Below are 20,612 nucleotides of genomic sequence, written 5' to 3' on the forward strand. Positions count from 1 at the left end.
AGTCTACCGCCTAAGACACCTGAAAATCACCTGGGCCCAATATGGGGGTTGAACCTTTTTCAGGTGTCCTTTGGCTGTAGTTTGTTTCCCTGCAAATTTGATCATTTTTGCTCCTGGTTCCGCTTGGAAAATGGATGCAACAACATGGATGAATTTCTCCCCTGATGCTGTCCACAGCTTCCTTTTCTGGTTTCTATTCCCTCTCTAGACACAATTAAAGATGCTGAAAAGAGTAAGAACACTGCGCAGGGTATGCTTGAGAGGCCAAAGAATGAGGTAGTCAAATGGAGCATAACATTAAGAAAATCAAATATCTGGTAATGAGATATTTGTGCTCATTATAAACACAAAAAAATTTAACCTCAACAAAGCCCATGAGTGAAGATTCATTTTTAATGAAGTAGATAGTCATTTTAAAAGGTTACTTCTGATCTGACGAGTATGTCATTAAATAACATGGGGAAATGAGAAGATCTGGATGCCGTTAGGAAATTGACAATCCAGATAGCAGCCTGATAAGAATGCCAATCCATGCAAATTGACTCTGACACCAGTGAGTCCCCCCTAGGAAAGTAAGCCTTATATGTATAGAACACCAATCAGTAACAACTCCGATACAACAACATGCTTTAGCAAATGAAGCAACTGTTATGTAAGTAAACACAAGAGCAATTTTATGGGTTTTAGTGCATAAATGGCAATGAGATATTCTGTTTTTCTGTGGTGTTGCTCAAGGGAGGAATGCCAGCCAAGACACCAGTAGAACTTTGAATAGTGCAACCTAACCAGGCACATATCTTATCACAAGGACAGTACAGCACTCACTCCGCACTAGACTCTCAGCCCAGATTATGCTCTCAAGTCCTGGAGTGATGCTTGTATAAGCAGTAAAGAAAGAGAAAAAAAAGTGACTTGCATTTATATAGCACCTTTCACAACCTCTTGACATCCCAAAGCAATTTATCAGCAACTAAATGCTTTTTAAAATGTAGTTACTGTTGTGATGTAGAAAACACAGCAGCCAATTTGCCTATAGTACAATGAACAGCAATGTAATAAGAAACACCAATGCAACAGCGTGTTCATAATCTTGACTGAAGGATAAATATTAGCAAGGACACAAGAAGAACTCCCCTACCGCTCTTCAAAACAGTTGCATGGGGTCTTTTGCATCCACATGAGAGGGCAAATGGGGTGTCAGTTTATCATTTCATCTGAAGCACAGCGCCCCTACCAATGTAGTGCTCCCTCAACAGGGCACTGAAGTGTCGACCTAGATTCTGTGCCCAAGCCTCTGGAGTGGGATTTGAATTGATAATCTTCTGACTCAGAGGTAAGAGTGCTATCCACTGGGTGGAATTTGCCATTCCTGTTGGCGTTGGATGTGTTTAGGGGCGTGAGCAGACAATATGACGAGAAGACCAAAAATCAGTTTTACGTCGTCGTGAAACCAGTTTGTGATTGTCTGCTCCACCCATCAGTGGTGGGTCACGATTTCTATCCACGCACGTTGGGAACCTAATTTCAATACTTTAGCATCTCACTGGAATCATCCCCCCCACACTGGATCATCCGGGCACATCAATGTGTTTCACAACTGTACATAAGCGACGTGCACCTGGTGGGCTGCACTTCACTCGGGACTTCAAGGTTTGTTTGCCTACCTTGCTTCGGGCAGCACTCGCAGTCATCAGCGCCAGGCTTCATAGACAGCACCACATCACTTTTAGGGGGTCTCACGGGCAGGTCTCTGCCCACCAGCCCAGCCATAAGGTGGGGGTGGCTTTTCAATGGCTGCAGGGCTAGGTCTTGCCTGGGGAAGGGGGAGAAATGGCCACAGGCAACAGAAGAGGCTGCAGGAGGAGGGTTGTTCTGGGGAAGGAGGGTATCCCAGGGTGTGTGTGGGGGCACATGTTGATCTGTGCATGCGGCCTCAAGATGGTGAGGGCTGAGGAGGCAGTCTCCAGAGGAGATGAGGCCAGATGGAGATGTGAGGGTACGTGTGTGAGAATGGGTGGTGATGTCCCTTGAGCTGGCAGTGAGTGACTGTGTGATGGGCTTGTGAGTGTGTGAATTTAGAGTGATGAGATGGTTGCCTTACCCTGGCTGCACTGATGAGATCATTCATCCTCTTTCCGCATTAGATGGCCAACCTCTTCTGTGCAGCATTGGCACTGACCACCACTGCCCCCACCTCCCAAGCTGGAGTGGTAAGATTGCTGGACCTCCTGCGGCCAGAGCGGGGGGTGGAGGACCTCAGGGAGGGCCTCTGAAAGGCATTCCAGTGACAGGTCACTGAACTTTTCTTGGCTTTCAGGGCCATGTCTTCACTGGAGCAGTCCTGGGCTACAGGCATTGAGAACTGTGTGGCCGACTGCAGTTTAACTATGGCCCCCGGAGTGAGGAACGGTGAGGTAATGGTGTGGCGGGTGATTCAGAGGCCGCCTGGCAGAGAGATGGCGTGTTTCCTGTGGCTGCATAATTAAGGAGGGAGGAAGCAGATGGTATGGCGTGAAAACCCGCCACTGCCTTGTCCTTTTTCACGCCCACTACCACACTTAGTGCAACTCTAGGACAATTCCACCCACTGTGTTAAACTGACAGGAAGTCTGCCTCCAAACTCTGACCACTGCATTAACTGATAGGGACATTCAAAATAACAGGAGTGATCTTGCACCTTCAAACCAATCAGAACTGAAGATAGCAACTTCAGGTCGTTTTGTCCCTATGTCACTAACCTACTTGAATGGAGTCCCAACTTGCGAACATGGACCTAAGTGCAATGTTTTGAGAATGCGTATAAATTACTGATTTAATAGGAAGAAAAATGAGTTAAATAATTTGCATCGCACTCCTGTAGGGTAGCTAGAGCAGGAGTGGGTAGCCCGACCAGAGAAACCATGATTGATCCCTAGCCTCTACTGAATCAATCGAACTGAGTGATTGCACAGTTGCTACAATTAACTACAGCAAACCTGGCTCCAGGAGGGAAGCCGTGTGTATTGTTGCTTTCTGCTTTACCAGATGCCCCTTACTGAAGTGTTCTGACACATACCACACCACAGACCAACTCCCTCTGCCATACCCCACACCCTTCACTGTCACTCTGTGTACCCCACGCCCTTCACTGTCACTCCGTGTACGCCATGCCCTTCACTGTCACTCTGTGTACCCCACGCCCTTCACTGTCACTCTGTGTACCCCACGCCCTTCACTGTCACTCCGTGTACCCCACGCCCTTCACTGTCACTCCGTGTACCCCACGCTCTTCACTGTCACTCCGTGTACCCCACGCTCTTCACTGTCACTCTATGTACCCCACGCTCTTCATTGTCGCTCCGTGTACCCCACGCTCTTCACTGTCACTCCATGTACCCCACGCCCTTCACTGTCACTCTGTGTACCCCACGCCCTTCACTGTCACTCTGTGTACCCCACGCTCTTCACTGTCACTCCGTGTACCCCACGCTCTTCACTGTCACTCCATGTACCCCACGCCCTTCACTGTCACTCCATGTACCCCACGCTCTTCATTGTCACTCTGTGTACCCCATGTCCATCACTGTCACTCCGTGTACCCCACACACTTCACTGTCACTCCATGTACCCCATATCCATCACTGTCCCTCCGTATACCTCATGTCTGTCACTGCCACACTGTGTACCCCACACCCTTCATTGTCACTCTGTGTACCCCACATCCTTCACTGCCACACCATTGTACCAACATCCTTCACTATATAGGCACACACATTATATTTAAGAGAAAGGTTCCAGGGATGAGGAACTTCAGTTATGTAGATAGGTTTGGAGAAATTGGGACTGTTTTCCTTAAAGAGAAGGCTGAGATAAGATTTGAGAAAAGTATTCAAAAGTCATGAGGAGTCAGGGTAGAGTAAATAGGGAGAAACTGTTCCCACTGGTGGAAGGATCAGGAATTAGAGGACACACGGATTTAAAAGTAATTGTCAAAAGAAGCAATGGAGACATGAGGAGAAACTTTTCAGACAGATTAGGATCTAGAATGCACTGCCTGAGAGTGAGGTGGAGGCAGATTCAATTGAGGCATTCAAGAGGGAATTGGGTTATTATCTGAAAAAGAAGAATGTGCAGGGTTATGGGGAAAAGGTGGGGGAGTGACAGTGGGTGCATTGCTTATTCGGAGAGGCAGCACAGACACAATGGGCCAAATGGCTTCCTTCTGTGCTGTAACAATTCTGTGATTCTGAGGCACAGAATGGGAGATGCATGAAATATGAATAAGGATAGGAGTATGATGAAAGGAGAATGAAGTGAACAATGAATTAAACACAAGTGGATGATGAAGGATGCAATCTCTCTCTACAGGAAGGATTTTGTGCATGGTATGTGCAGTGTATGAAACTCGAGTTTGGCTGTCAGACAGCAGCAATAACAGCTTATAATTGAGAACTGCTGTGTACAGCAATACAACACATAAATACATTCGCACAGCACAATAACGACATGATTTCATAATACCTATCTTTTGAGCAAACCCTACTTTGTGTGCCAGAGTCTGCATCGAATACAAATGCCTTGGTTTTACTGATCACAAATAACCAGCTCCCCACATCTCCGTCTTGCCCTCTCCAATCAGGAAAAATAATGTAAAATTGATTCGATATAGCCGTTTCGCCGCTTTAAAAAAAAAGTCTATTTGGAAGGTGATTCAAGCAATAATGCAAGAGAATGGGGTGGGGGGGTAGGGGTGGTGGGGGCGAGGTCAAAATCAATGACTCTGGCAATTAATGCACGGAGCTTGATAGGTGTGCAATAGCAGTGACAATGTGGGAAGTGGATTGGCTTTGATTTATCAGCCTCTGACAGACCAGGTACTCCACGGAAAGACAAAGTTAGCTCAGCAACATGTTCTTCCAGAAAGGGCTTCTTGGCTGGTCTATGAAAGGGGGAGTTGCTACTTCTCACTCAGTCTGTGTCGCATCCAACATCTTGTGCGACACCCATTGCCTCACGTATGAGGATTTTCTGCTTCGTCTCCACTCTTCGGCATCTCTACTTTTCCATGGTTAAAGCAGCTGCGGAGGGGTGAGCAAAGGAAAAACTTGCATTCATATAGCGCCTTTCACCACCTCAGCATATCCCCAACACACTTCACAGCCACTTATATACCTTTGAAGTCTAGCCATTGTTTTCATGTAGTGAACGCAGCAGCCAATTTGCACTCAGCAAACTCCCACAAATAGCGATGTAATAATGAGCAGATAATCTGTTTCAATGATTGAGGGATAGATATTGGAGATCTCCCCAGCTCTTCTTTAGAACAGCGTCACATAATCATTTACTTTCAACTAACAGGGCAAACAGCAGCTCGGTCTAACATTTCATCTAAAAGGCTGCGCCTCCAACAACGCAGCACTCCTTCAGTGCTGCACTGAACTGTCACCCTGAATTTTGTGCTCAAATCTTTGGAAGGGGCTTGAACTCCCTCCTTTCAGACTCAGAGGCAGGAGTGAAACCAATTGAGCCCAAGCTGACACTTAAACAAAATGTACAGGGGTCTCAAAATTGTAGCTGTATTTCAACTCAATTAATGTTTGTTTTTTCTCAATTCCTCAGCCCCCTACCTGCCCCCACAATCTAATGGCAGTCTTGCTGTGTGAGCTGATCTCTGCTGGGCAGTGAAGGAAAGCTACAATTAGCCTCAGAGTTTCTGTACTATAAAGCACTGGCACCTATAGGACAAAAGGCAAGTAAAGTGAAGGGAACAAACAATTAAAACTATTAATTGCATGCCTGTAAATGAGAACAAATGGTCAGATCGACCCTGGAGAATAGAGAGGTGTTTGGTTTGAGCGTGCATCAGTTGATATACAGCTAGAGGTCAGTGCACTGGGTAATGTGCTAGTAATCAACAGGGCTGATACAGTGTAATGAAGCACAATAATTCAATTAAAAACGCAGCAGATTCCTTGCCTCCTCCATATGTACTTTGCTTTGAATCATTCTTTATGAAGGATGGAGACAACAGTTAGTTGGACTCATGAGAGTCACTATCACACAGAACATTGACTCTAGCAATGTTGGGTAAGCCATTGCCTTTGTTAGCATTTACTGCACTCATTAAAGTGATTGAGCCGAACACACCGAGCTAGTTATCAAGGTGGAAATGATTGCAGCAATGTAATCCTTCCCTCGCACAGCATTTTCCAATTGGGAATTATTTTGACAAAATTAAATATTAAAACAAGCATGGAGTTTGTAAAGGGCTGGATGAAGACTGGTTCAATCAAACTCGTTCCTTAAAATTCAGAAGGCCACAGATTTTACAATTGTTTTATCGACTGAAGTGCAAGTGGAGTGGTTTTAGGCGGTTGTATCTATCCTGGGAAAGAAAAGGAATGTGAAATAGAAAGCTTAAAAGAGAAAGGAAAGTCTCAGGAGAGCAATTTCTGTTTAAAAGTAGCTCCCCAAAGTCTTAATAATGAAATACTGGGTGTGAAATTGCAGTGAGCAATTCCCTATTCTAACAAAAGCATTGAGGTATTTTGAAATATACAGGTTAATGCCTAGGTTCCAGCTACAAACAAAGGAATTTCATTATGTACGTCTCCACATGTGTTTGTTATTAATTTCAACCCAAAATCAAAATGGTCATTTTGGAACTTCTTCCCTCAGAAGCTGCCCTGTTGCCATTACCAAAGGGGAAAGGGCCACTGGCATCCCAAACTGATTTCATCCATAGATGCACTAGCGTAGGACTCAAGACCTGGAGGCAGCCAACCCGAGCCATCTCCATTCTTCTGCAGCCCCATGTTTACTGGCTGGGCTTGATGGCCTTGGACAGAATGCCAAGCCCAACCTAAAGCCAGGGAGACTGCTCGGGTGAGATACGTTATTTCACTAACGCCACTAGAATAAGCCTAAAAAAGGCTGGTTAAGCTGGAAAATTTTAAGTTTCCCTAAAAATGGATATATGTAGACATGTCGGGGAAGGGGCTCCTCTAAGTGAAGAATACTGTCAAAAACTTTTATTCCCTTTTTAAAGAGAGGAGTCTAAAACAAAGATTGGCATTTCTTTATTGAGATGAGTAATTCTCTGTCTAGATTGTAAAGCTGCATGGAATCAAAATTAGTCAGTCAATACTGTTTAATTACTCCAAATGAAGAATTGTGCATCAACGCCTGAAATGAGCACAGAGCCAAACCTCGAAGGGCAAAGCATAATGGTGTAAATGCCAGTCATGTTGGCATCTTGCCAATGAGAACATCTGTTTAAAGGGAACACTGGTAGAGACAGTAATTTATTCTCCAACCAGTCAAAACAATTTGTTTAATAGGAATGAAGGGCACAGTTTAGCCCTTTGACACAAGGTGGCAGGTGGTGTTGGCAGAAATTCTGGCACAGCCCAGTAACTTCACGTCTCTGCTTGTGGCTGTTTTGAATAGCTTTCCATTCAAATTTCACTTCTTTCCCCCAGACTCAGCCCTTCATTTGTTGTTTCCTTTATCAACAGATAACCATGGAAAATGGGGCCTACTTCCAGTGCAAATAAAACCAGACATCATTAAGTTTCTTTGTACAGTAAATAAGGTCAATGGGTAAGTGCAGGTCCTGCACCATCATTATTGCTGACCCATCTCGTGAAGGTCCTCTAGGTTATTTGTCCTTCCCAAAATGGCATAATCCCTTTTAAATGGAACTGTCGACCAATCTGTCACCAATCTGTCAAGGAGAGGCAATGTCACTTCTATTCTGACCCAATAATGCTTCATAACCTCCAACCTCATTTGCACCAATACATGATTATCCATCTTTTACATGACTTATCCAGTGACACCATTAATTCACTGCAGACTGTACCAGTGCAACTCTGCAGCAACCTTGCTTTGAGGTGCATGAGAAGGAATGAGTAGCTCACTTCCCCCCCACTCTGTTTGAACAAAAAGTATGGCACAGGTGAGGTTGTAAATCTCACCATGGGTAGAAACTTTCTGGTGTACAGTAGATGCAGCAAAGCTAAAAACCCTATTCTTCATAAATGGATGAATAATATCTTCCATTTCACTCCACTTTCTTTTATTGCTTCTCCATTATCTCTTGAAGCTATTGACTTTTGCTGGGGTATAGGCATCAGTTGCTGTCTAATGCCTCATCACCTGCAGAATAAAAATAATACCAACCACACCACTGGAGAGGGGCCAATCACATTTACTAGCTTCATTTGTAAGCTACAGGTGCCAATTGCCTATTCATTCGAGTGGCCCATCACTCCAGATGCCTGATCCTGTCCTGATCTAACATCCACATGTGTGCATTTGCTGGCAGGATTGGAAAGCCTGGCTGATCTTTCAACATGAAACAATCACCCAAGCAGAATTGCCAAATCACTGTTTCATTGCAAAGACTCAGAACTGAGTGGTGCAAAATGCAGCCGTGAGTCAGTCATCTTTTAACTAAAGACACTGGGAGGCAAGAGCCACTTTTTGTTTTGATAGTGAAGGCAGCTTGATGATTCCATCTAGTTCAAAATGCAGCAATGCCTGCACTTACTTCTTTCAATTACCTGTTACTGTATTTTTGAACTTCAAGCATAATACACACAAATTTGGTATTCAATATAACACAAAGCCTTCTTGTCTCCTTGCAAATGTGATCTCTTTAGCACTTTTACTTAACCATGTGTTACTAAGATCCTGGGGCATTACGGAATAAATTGAAGGAAGTCAATATGTACCTCGGATCAGAAAGAGAAGTATAAATGATGGAGGCCATTTGGCCCATTTAACTCTCCCTTTTGTAGGAAATGTACTATTCCACCCACTATTTGCTTCTTGCATGACTACAGAGAGATTTTCCTTCACTATCCTGCCCCTTAGGCTATGTCATATATTAATCATTTCTGTGAAGTACTTCTTTCTGGGATCAGGCATGAACACACCTTTTACCAATGTGTACCTCTGTCCCCTTGTGCTGCAGCCATGATTTAACTTAAAATAGGGATCAAGGTTAACCTTGCCATCTTATATACCTCAAAATGTTCTCTCTCATTTGCCTCCTTCCAAGGCTGAAGAATCCAATTTATTTAGCCTTCCTCCAGTCCCGTACAAGACGATGGACAGCAAGACTCCGCCACCGGCCCTGGTCCATTGCAATTTCATCTCCCCCCCACCACCCCAATTCCACCCCCAAAGGAAAAGAAGAATCTGAGCTCTTTTAAAATTCCTTCAGAATTCAGTCCTCTGGCACTTGGGGATCAGCCTGTCAGACCATTTCGACTTGCAGTACTGTCCTGCTTGTGCCTTGGTGGGTAACCTTTGCACGTGCAAGTGAGACCAGAGCATTTTACAACTTCAGCACAGGTAACCAATATCCCAGTCATATTGCAAGCAGTTGTGCAAATATGGACAATCTGCCTCTCCCCAAAGTTTCACAGCTTATGCTGAAAGACATCTTTTCTCCTGGTGGAGGCACTATAACATTGCATGAATGGTTTCCCAAAGGTTGCACTTGAAACATAAAAATTCTGTTTCAGGACCTTCCCTGATGTTGGGAGAAGGTGCACAGAATTCAATAATATAAATACTGCACTGCTGGCCTGCCTTGGTGGGCTGAGTGCTCAGATTGCCCATGGATTGATAAGCAAAGTGATGTTCCCCCTTCCCTTCATTGGAGAAGACCACAGACATTTGTCACCAAAGGCCTTTTGCCTCCAAAAGCAGACAGCAAAACCACCCTGTGAGCTGGTATTTTGCATTTGTAGAAGCTTGCATGCTGTACTGAAGGCCCAAGTCTGGAGCTAGCAATAAACTCCATTACCAATTAACATCTTTTGGCAGTGCTGCTGAGGTAAGGATGTCAACCAAGATAATTTTTTTTCACTTTACTCTTTCATGGGATGTCAGTGTTACTTGCAACACCATAATTTGTTGCCCTAATTGACCATAAACTGAGGGGCTTGCTAGGCCCCATCAACCCCATTGCTGTGGGTCAGAGTCACATGTCAGCCAGGCCAGGTAAGGATAGCAGATTTCCTTCCCTGAAGGGCATTTGTGAACCAGATGAGTATTTACAACAATGGTTTCATAATCACCATTACTGAGACTAACTTTACATTCTAGATTAATTAATTGAATTCAAATTCCACCAGCTGCCATGGTGAGATTTGAACTGATGTCCCCAGAGCATTAGCCTGGAGCTCTGGGTTACTAACCCAGTGACATTACCATTACGCCACCATCTCCCCACCCCCACTGAAACCCCTAGTCTTCTCTGAATGAGATCTTTAACATACTTCTAACCCACTGGGAACGGTAGACAGAATCGAACAGCAATGTAATCGGAGCACCCTCATCGCAAGAACTGCAACTGTTCAAGGAGAGGGCTCACTTCTGCCTTCTCATTGAAAGTGGGGTGGGCTATAATTGCAGACTTGCCAACTTCGCTTGCAACTCAAGATCAAATAAGAAAAATGCAAACATTCTATGACTTAATCCCCAGCGCCTCAATGCACCCTTATAACTCTCAGTCCCATTCCTTTGCTGACTGATAAACATTATTTTCTTTTCTGCAGTGGCAGATAATCTGTGCATCAATTACTATTTAAAGATGTTACATGAATATTGCAGTTCTGCATACGCTAGATAAATGGTAGAAATTCCTAGTAATGTCTGTAAATTGGTTATGAAACTAATCACGTCAAGCCACACTGCAAATTGCATTACCTTCCTTATGACCCCAATTAAAAATAACTAATTATAACTTGATCAGAGTCTCCAGCACAAACTAGTAATGTTATTTTTCACTGCCTTTTTCACAGTCTGGATCTCTAAAGTACATTGTAGATGGCTTCTAAGGTAGTGAAATCCAGGTAGACAATCTCTTACTCTAAAAGCTTCCTTTACAACACCTCAAACCGTGGAACTCCTAACTTCCCATCCTCTTACAAGTTTTGTGCCATGCCATTTAGCCACTGCTTTACATGGCCGTCTCTCTGATTTTATCTGGCCCCAGATTTAACCAGGATTTTCAAGAGAAGAAAAGGAGGCAGAGCAAAAAGGACATTCCAAGAGAGGAGAAAGGTGCAGGTTTGATTTCAACACTGGGAATCAAACTGTGCCTCAGGAAGTGGTCCTTAGATAGGAGACTCTCCTAAACTAAAGCCTGATTAATTGGTACCCCCTACAGCCTCTTTATTTTAACATCACAATCTCTCATGTCCATGGAGTTGACTGAACCTATAATCCAGTGCTCTTCACTGCAAGGCCCTCGAGCTAGTGACGGCTCCCATCAACACTAAGTGCAGCTCCCAACTCCATCCACCCATTTTCAGTAACCGCCTTATCATCAGAGGGTCGCGGCGAGCCAGAGCCCAACCCAGCATTACCTTCCTATTTAATTTTATTTTTAATGTTAAAAATGCGTACCGAGTCTGTCAAAAATCAGCCTTCTTTGACATGTCACATTCACCACATGGTACAATGTGTGCCAATATGTATATCTAAGTATGCGCGTTGTATAGTAACAGTTATATTACCATGGCAACCACCATAGAACTAGCAGAGCATTCAACTGCTGGTGTTGTTTATTTTTTTTGGCCCAAGTGACTTACTGGAGTTGTAAGCGATGATAATTTATTATGTTTTATTCATTTATAGGATGTGGGCTTCGCTAGCTTTGTCTATCCCCAGTTGCCCTCGAGAAGGTGGGTGGTGAGCTGCCTTCTTGAACCACTGCAGTCCGTGTGGTGTAGGTACACCCACAGTGCTCTTAGGGAGGGAGTTCCAGGATTTTGACCCAGCGACAGTGAAGGAACGGCGATATATTTCCAAGTCAGGATGGTGAGTGACTTGGAGCGGAACTTCCAGGTGGTGGTGTTCTCATGTGTCTGTTGCCCTTGTCCTTCTAGATGGCAGTGGTCGTGGGTTTGGAAGGTGCTGTCTAAGGTGCCATGGTGAATTCCTACAGTGCATCTTGTGGATGGTACACACTACTGCTCCTGTGTGTCGGTGGTGGAGGGAGTGAATGTTTGCAGATGTGGTGCCAATCAAGCGGGCTTCTTGATTAGTCAATGTGGATCTCACACTGCAGACTTCTTGATAAAGTGGCCCTTGCTTGAAAAATAATGAAGACAATTGCTATAAGATATCAGAAATCAATTCCCTCTCCAAGTTTGAACTCCCAACTTTTCCACTCCTCTCAAGTTTCACAACACAGTCTAATTTACAGAGACTCAGAGCAACACCAGTTTTAGGGAGGCCTTTCCTTCCATGGGCATGGCAAAGCTTGCTGAAGAAGTAGAACATTTTTGTCTTTGGTGTTTTTCTTCCTCAAGAACCAAATATTAGTGAATTTCCACAACATCTGATGCCTAACAACAGGTACTTGGTGAGATGAGTCAAATTTGGGAGGTTAAGAGGGCCAAAAGGAGAACAAAACAAACTGTGTTAAACGATTTGCTTCAGTGCATGATTACTCAACTAAATTATTATTATTGTTATGGGAAAAGACAAGGGAGTGGGACTAGCTGAGCAGTTCTTACAGAGAGCTGGCACATTTATGACAGGCTGAATGGCCACCTTCAGTGCGATAACCATTCTTTATATGCCTTCTCCACAAAGCCCCACATCTCACACCTCATGATTTTCCTCCCCTCCTTCCAAATCTGGTTCCCTTTTCCCACTTTGGACTGGGCAAGCTGATTTTTGAACAAAATTTCCGCCACATTAAACATGACACATGAAATATTTTTAAAGACAGCTCTATTCTTTGCACTTAACACCATCTGTGCCTCTTGATGTAGAAGCATTAGTTGTCAGGGTATTGGATGAATCATTGTCAAACAAGCTAAAGCAATGTTCTAATTGCCAATCTCACCCTGCCAAGTGATGGATTTGGTAAAAGGAGGTCATTCTAACCACATGAGCCTGATAATATGTGTGATTGTGTATCAGCGCAGAGGCTGGCAAGACCCTTTTAAGCCCTCTCTCTATTTGTTCTGCACAGCAATCACAATACTTCTACAACCATTGAAGTGCAGCTGACTGCGAACATTGAGTTCCCCTGCCATTGACCACATTTTGTTGGATGAATGATCCAGTGTTTGGGGAAACTGACCACGTCACAACAGGCCCATACAGCTGTGGCGTTGGGTTAACTCTACCAGGTTGCCTAAAGTAAATGCAGACAGCCAGTGCTGAGCAATTGGATCCACATTGTGGGCCGGACCACAGCGGCCATGCAGAAACTGGTTTCAACGCTGAACATAAAGGGGGGAAACCATCACATGTGGATTACTCTGCTTAAACGGGGTAGCACATCTGCCAAGCATGAATTCTTTTCCATCTGTTCCTGCCAACACATGCCCTAAATTATAAGAGGTCCTGTGCCAGGCTACAGTCGATGGCTTACCTTGTACCACACTATCTCCCGCAGCCTCCCATCTGTTTTGAAGTTGCATTTCAAAGTGACAGCATCGCCTGCCACTACAGGGGAAATCGGTTCAATATTCACCGTCAAATATCCTGCAATCCCAAAAAAAGGAGAATAATGTTACTTCAAATTGTCAAAACCCTTTTAACGCTGGGAGATGGGGGTCATTCCACCTTTCAATTCCAGATCTCTGCTTTAGGGCTAGACATTAAAAAGAAAAATCAAACTGTTATAAAACATTTTCATTAGCGTCATGCTATTTAATTTAGTGCTTTCCTGTTGTTTGGCTAGATTTTAGTTCGCTGAGAAAGGCTGCTGAAGGGCTACGACAACAGTTCAAGGCACCACCAAGATCGAGAATAGTAAAAAAGATGAGGTAAAATCAGACACAAGCTACACGGAATTACATTACAAAAACAAGTCATTTGGCCCATCTGGTCCATTCCAGTGTTCATACTCCACCCAAGATGCCTCCCATTCTACTTCATCTCAACCCGTCAACATCTTCTTCCATTCCTTTCTCCCTCATCTCCAGATTCCCATTGAAGGCAAATATGCTATTTGCCTCAATCCTCCACTAGTAACTGTGCCAAGTTCCATATTCTCACTGTAGAGCTTTCTCCTGAATTCCTGAGTGGACTTATTAGTGAGCATTTTACATTTATTGCCCCCAGTTTTGGTCTTCCACAAGTGGAAGCACCTTCTTCACATCTGCCCTATTGAACACCTTCATAATTTTAAAGAGGTGGCCCCTCAACTTTCTCTTGGCCTGGACAGTCTTTCCTGATATTATAACCTCTCTGTTAGGGTATCATCCATGTGAATCTTTTCTGCATTTTCTTCAGTGCCTCCAAATCTCTTAAAGACAACCAGAATGGCGATGGTAATTTGTATTGGGCGGTATGTGATATCTACAGCCTGAAGGGGCGCGGGCACTGGCAGGTTACTGAGTGTTGGAGGAGGGATGGGCATCATGGAGCCTGATTCTGTCTTCATCCAATGTTAATTGTCGCACCTCTAGCACCCCGGTTGCAATTGGCTACTTCAACATAGATTCAGTGTTGAACTGGAGGCCTCCTAGGCTCCATTTCACACTGGGGCAGTGTATTTACCCACTGAGTTAATAATCATGTATGTAACAGGAATTTATTCATGATGCTTTCAAATGTCTGCTTTCTCATGCTGCTCTGCCTGGGGAGGTGATGGTGTCGTGGTAATGTCACTAAACTAAACTAAGCATCCTCAAGGCCAAGCTAATGCTCTGGGGACACAGGTTCAAGTCCCACCATAACTGTTAGTGGGATTTGAGTTCAATTCTAAATCTGGATTGAAAAAGCTAATCCCAGAAATGGTGACCATGAAGCCGTTGTTGTAAAAACCCCTCCTCACGTCCTTTTAGGGAAGGGAATCTGCCATCCTTACCTGGTCTGGTCATATGTGACTCCAGATCAACAGCAATGTGGTTGACCCTTAAAAGCCATCTGAAATGGCCTAGCAAGCGACTCAATTCAAGGGCAATTAGGGATGGGCAATAATGCTGGCCTTGCCAGCGACACCCACATCCCATGAGAGAATAAAGAATCTGCCGAAGGGTCATGAGGACTCGAAACGTCAACTGTTTTCTTCTCCACCGATGCTGCCACACCTGCTGAGTTTTTCCAGGAAATTCTGTTTTTGTAAAGAATCCAATACGTGATCTCACATGTATCTAATCACTTAGGGAATCATGCCATGCTACTTAGTTATATGGCTGCTTCGTACCAACCAAATGCAAAACTTTTCTCCTTACTGATAGTCAATCATAAGCTTCCTCCTATTCCAGGCTCCCCTGGCAGTCTTTGTTTCAGACGTCAATCTGTCTGCTGGACCATTCCTCCCATAAGTGACTTTTTTATATAGTTGCTAAAAGTCCAGTGGCCGGAATTTTCCTGTCGATGGTGGGACCTGCCGCGGGCGAGGCGGTGCCCGAGCCAGAAGTTCACTGACTTGAGGCGGGACCGGAAGATCTCGGCAGCGGGCGGGCGTGGAAAATCCCACCCAGTGTCTTTTTCACGCAGAATTAGTACTTTCCCTTAAATATGAAGTCAGCCTAAATTGCTGTGGTGTTCAATTGTTCTGTGTTCGATTACGTGAATCTAACTATTGATGAGCACTGTGCTTAATTAGTTAAGCCTGGGTGTGGGGATTTAGAGGAAAGTAAACAAAACTGGAAGCTAAAAACAAAAAGCTAAAAGCTACTGCGGATGCTGGAAATCCAAAACAAAAACAGAATTACCTGGAAAAACTCAGCAGGTCTGGCAGCATCGGTGGAGAAGAAAACAGTTGACGTTTCGAGTCCACATGACCCTTCGGCAGAACTGAGTGTAGTTAGGAGAGAGGTGAAATATAAGCTGGTCTAAGGTGGGGGGTGGGGGGAGAGAGAAGTTGAGGGTGGGGTGGTGATAGGAGCAAGCAGTGATAGGAGCAGTAATCAAAAGATGTCACAGACAAAAGGATCAAAGAGGTGTTGAAGGTGGTGATATTATCTAAGAAAAGTGCTAATTAAGAATGGATGGCAGGACACTCAAGGTATAGCTCTAGTGGGGATGGGGTGGAAAGACTAACAAAGTTTTAGTTTTAGATTTAAAAAATAATGGAAATAGGTGGGAAAAGAAGAATCTATATAAATTATTGAAAAAAAAGGGGGGAGGGGGAAGAAACGGGGTGGGGATGGGGGGAGGGGGAGTTTAAGATCTAAAGTTGTTGAATTCAATTTTCAGCCTGGAAGGCTGTAAAGTGCCTAGTCGGAAGATGAGGTGCTGTTCCTCCAGTTTGCGTTGGGCTTCACTGGAACAATGCAGCAAGCCAAGGACAGACATGTGGGCAAGAGAGCAGGGTGGAGTGTTAACATGGCAAGCGACAGGGAGGTTTGGGTCTTTCTTGCGGACAGACCGCAGGTATTCTGCAAAGCAGTCGCCCAGTTTGCGTTTGGTCTCTCCAATGTAGAGGAGACCGCATTGGGAGCAACGAATGCAGTAGACTAAGTTAGGGGAAATGCAAGTGAAATGCTGCTTCACTTGAAAGGAGTGTTTGGGCCCTTGGACGGTGAGGAGAGAGGAAGTGAAGGGGCAGGTGTTGCATCTTCTGCGTGGGCATGGGGAGGTGCCATAGGTGGGGGTTGAGGAGTAGAGGGTGATGGAGGAGTAGACCAGGGTGTCCTGGAGGGAACGATCCCTACGGAATGCCGCCGGGGGGGTGAAGGGAAGATGTGTTTGGTGGTGGCATCATGCTGGAGTTGGCGGAAATGGCGGAGGATGATCCTTTGAATGCGGAGGCTGGTGGGGTGATAAGTGAGGACAAGGGGGACCCTATCATGTTTCTGGGAGGGAGGAGAAGGCGTGAGGGTGGATGCGCGGGAGATGGGCCGGACACGGTTGAGGGCCCTGTCAACGACCGTGGGTGGAAAACCTCGGTTAAGGAAGAAGGAGGACAACTGGAAACTGGCTGTGAGAAGCTTCTGGAAGCATGAGAAAGCATATATTTGAAAGCACTGTGAATAAATTCCTGTTACACACACAGAAGCTGGTGTGTCATTCCTGCAGAGCTCCGAGATATTAAATATACAAAGACCATTTCCTATCACTATCTATTTGTCCTGTTGGAAGTTACAAGCAGGAGCAGGATCAAACTTAATTGTGAGCTTGATGATACAAAGTGTCGAGGCTCATACACAAACAGTAGCCACCTGACTGAGGTACTAAGTGCCCCACTCCCCACGGAGTCATATTCCAACATAAATCAGCAGCTCAGGAGAGGAGAAGAGTGAATAACGGGAAGGAAATTCAATCAATGCCGGGCCATCTAGCCACAGCAAATTTCCATTCTGTGCAAGTTTTGTCTTCTGTCCAAATGTTTCATTTATTTCTCATTGTCCTGCTTATAGCAAATGGAGAACAGTCTCAGCACATGCTTTCAGGGGCTGAAATCTAGTCTTTCATTCTTGTAGCTCTGCCTATTTTTAAAATTCTTAGTTCCTCCTCTATTGTTCAGCTTGAATTCAACTCAATTCAAATAAAAAAAAACGCCAAAAGCAAGAAAGCTTTGTTATAGATCATCCAGACAGAATAAACAGGAGGGCAAAGTGCCCCGTGAAGGGATAGGACGGGTTTGAGAGAATGGTAAAGTTATGTTAAAGCAAGACTTTTCAATGAGACATTAAACTGAAGCCACGTCTGCCCTCTTGGATTGATGTAAAGGTCCGGTGGTGCTATTTCGAAAAAGAGCGGGCAGACTTTCCCTTGATGTTCTGGCCAAGTATATCACTAATCGTCAAAAAACAGATGATCTAGTTATCATCATATTGCTGTTTATGAGATCTTTCTGTGCATAAACTGGCGTTGTTTATTTATTTGTTCATGGAATGTGGGCATCACAGGCTAGGCCAGCATTTATTACCCATCCCTAATTGCCCTTGAAAACCTGTTGGGGAGCTGCATTCTTGAACTCTGCAGGCCACGTGGTGTAGGTACACCCACACCCACACCCGCACCCAAAGTGATGTCAGGAAGGGAGTTCTAGGATTTTGACCCAGTGACAGTGAAGGAACGGCAATATAATTCCAAATCAGTATGGTGTATGGTTTAGAGGGAAGCTTGAAGGTGGTGTTGTTCCCATGCATCTGCTGCTGTTGTCCTTCTAGGTGGTAAAGGTTGCAGGTTTGGAAGATGCCGTCAAAGGAGTTTTGTTGAGTTGCTGCAGTGCATCTTGTAGATGGTACACACTTCTGCCACTGTGCGTCGGTGGTGGAGGAAGTGAATGTTGAAGGTGGCGGATTAAGGTGAAATGGGGCGTCAATCAGGCGGGCTGACTTTCCTGGCTGTCGCATTCCCACTTTACAACAGTGACTACTACACTCCAAAAGTACTTGATTGGCTGTAAAATGCTTTGGGACATCCTGCGATCTTGATGGGCAAGTTCTTTCTTTCTTTAAATCAACCTATGTAAACTGGGGAAACTCAAGGTGAGTCACAGTCAGGTTTGGTAGAAGTAGTGCATCACTGCTTCTTGAACCAAGGACTTGTGTCAAGGAAGCCAAGAGAGGCAATGCTCATTTGGGTCTGCCTTTTATTAGTAACCCAGATCAATGGAAGACGGGGGTGTAGTCGTATTATCACTGGACTAGTAATCCCAAAGCCCAGGCTAATGATCTGGGAGACACGGGCTCAAATCCCACCATAGCAGCTGGTGGAATTTGAATTCAATTAATAAAATCTGGAATTAAAAGCTAGCTAATGGTGACCATGAAACTATCATTGATTCTACTAAAGACCCATCTGGTTCACTATGTCCCTTTAAGGAAGGAAATCTGCCATCCTTACTTGGTCTGGCCTACATATGACTCAAGACCCATAGCAATGTGGTTGACTCTTAACTGAAATGGCCAAGCAAGCCTCTCAGTTTTAGGGGGCAGTTAGGGATGGGCAACAAATGCTGGTCTTGCCTGAGACACCTACATCCCATGAAAGAATAAATAAAGTAAAAAAAAAAGATAACGTCCAAGAGATGGAAGCTAAGGCACCCCTGGGGGCACAGAATGGCAAAGTTTAGCATGATTTGGGAGTCAGAAATACCTAAAAGACTAAGAGGAAGGTATATAACTTTAAATTTGCAGCCTCTACCAAATTAGGCAGGGCTGTGAAATCAGTAGTGGCAGCATAGAAACAAAAGCGAATTAGATAAAATATGCAAGGAGGCTAAATAACAGCAAGTGGAGTTTAATGCCAGCAAGCGTAAAGTTCAAAGATAGGAAAAATACACAGCATGCATAATCCATCATTGTAGTTGAAATAGATAAGATAAAGCTGAAAGAGATCTAGAATTCTTAGTAGACTTGGTGCAAAGAATGCCCAACCAATGCTGTAAAACAATCAACTAAACCAGTAGAATGTTGAACTACATAGCCAAAATAGCAGAATATAAGTAAGAGAAGAAAATGATCAAGATGCACATAATGATCTGGTCAGTATGTTCTTCGACTATTACATCCAGTTCTCATTGCCTAGAAAGGAGAGGGACACAGGAAGGATGAAATATAATCAGACTTTCCAAAGAACATTAATAAGACATTACACAGTAGAGTCATGACATGGTGGGAGCATGTGGACTCTGGGGGCAAGTGGCAGAATGGATAGCAACCTGGCAGGAAACAGAGAGGAGGGGGTGGTGGTCAAAGGAAGGGAAGTGGCATACAGTAGGGATCAGTTACATTAACAATTGGACTCCAGAATTGGAAGGACAGTTTCAAAACTTGACAATGCCACCAAATTGGGGTTGTAGTTGCCATAAAGGAAAATGTAACAAAATACAAGAGGACATGAATGAACTTGCCCAATGGATGTGTAATTAGCAAATATAAATGTGAGGGCATATATTTTGATCGGCAGAATAAAGGAGCCACATACTGCTTGGATATAACAGTTTACATAGAGTAGAGGAGTGTAGGGATCTAGGGGTACACATAGATGATAGGGTTGATGTCAAGAAAATGTTTCTGTTTGGTGAGATCACAAGCTAGAGTCATAACTATAAGATAATCATTAATAAATACTGTAGAGAATTCAGGAGAAATCGCTGGTAAGAATATGGAATATGTTACTACAAAGAATGATTGAACAAAATAACATTGATGCATTTAAGGGGAAACTAGGTAAGCACATGAGGGAGAATGGAATAGAAAGATATACTGATAGGGTTAGATGAAGAGTGGTGGGAGGAGACTAGTGTAACACAAATGCCAGCATTAAACCACTGCAAAAATAGAAAATGCTAGAGAAACTCAGCAGGTCTAACAACACCTGTGGAGAGAAAGACAGAGTTAACATTTCAAGCCCGTATGACTCTTCTTCAGAGCCCTGTAGAAGAGTCATACGGACTCGAAACGTTAACTCTGTTTTTCTCTCCACAGATGCTGTTGGACCTGTTGAGTTTCTCCAGCATTTTCTGTTTTTGTTTCAGATTTCCAGTATCCTCAGCATTTTGCTTTTACCAGCATAGACCAGTTAGGCCGAATGGCCTGCTTCTGCATTGTAGACTTGCTCTAACCGACATAAGTGCTGGAGACATTGCAGCGAAGAGCTTCAGGCTAATTCTCAGTGTCAGAGCTCTTGAGATGTGAGGCCAAACTGGAGAAATTTAGGCTTTTCATCATGAAATGAACACATTT

At 44.2% G+C, this 20,612-nt stretch overlaps 1 protein-coding gene across 1 annotated transcript in view; it reads right to left on the reverse strand.

Moving 5' to 3' along the window:
- Nucleotides 1–20,612, reverse strand: part of LOC144691194 (immunoglobulin superfamily member 21-like) — a 286,249-nt gene that overhangs the window by 250,553 nt on the left and 15,084 nt on the right. The window contains exon 2 of the mRNA XM_078559256.1: nt 13,391–13,503. Coding sequence (XP_078415382.1) covers nt 13,391–13,503 — 113 coding nt within the window. The remainder of the gene's footprint in view (nt 1–13,390; nt 13,504–20,612) is intronic.

This window comes from Cetorhinus maximus, chromosome 15 (genome assembly GCF_964194155.1).
Source record: "Cetorhinus maximus chromosome 15, sCetMax3.hap1.1, whole genome shotgun sequence".
Taxonomy (NCBI): Eukaryota; Metazoa; Chordata; class Chondrichthyes; order Lamniformes; family Cetorhinidae; genus Cetorhinus; species Cetorhinus maximus.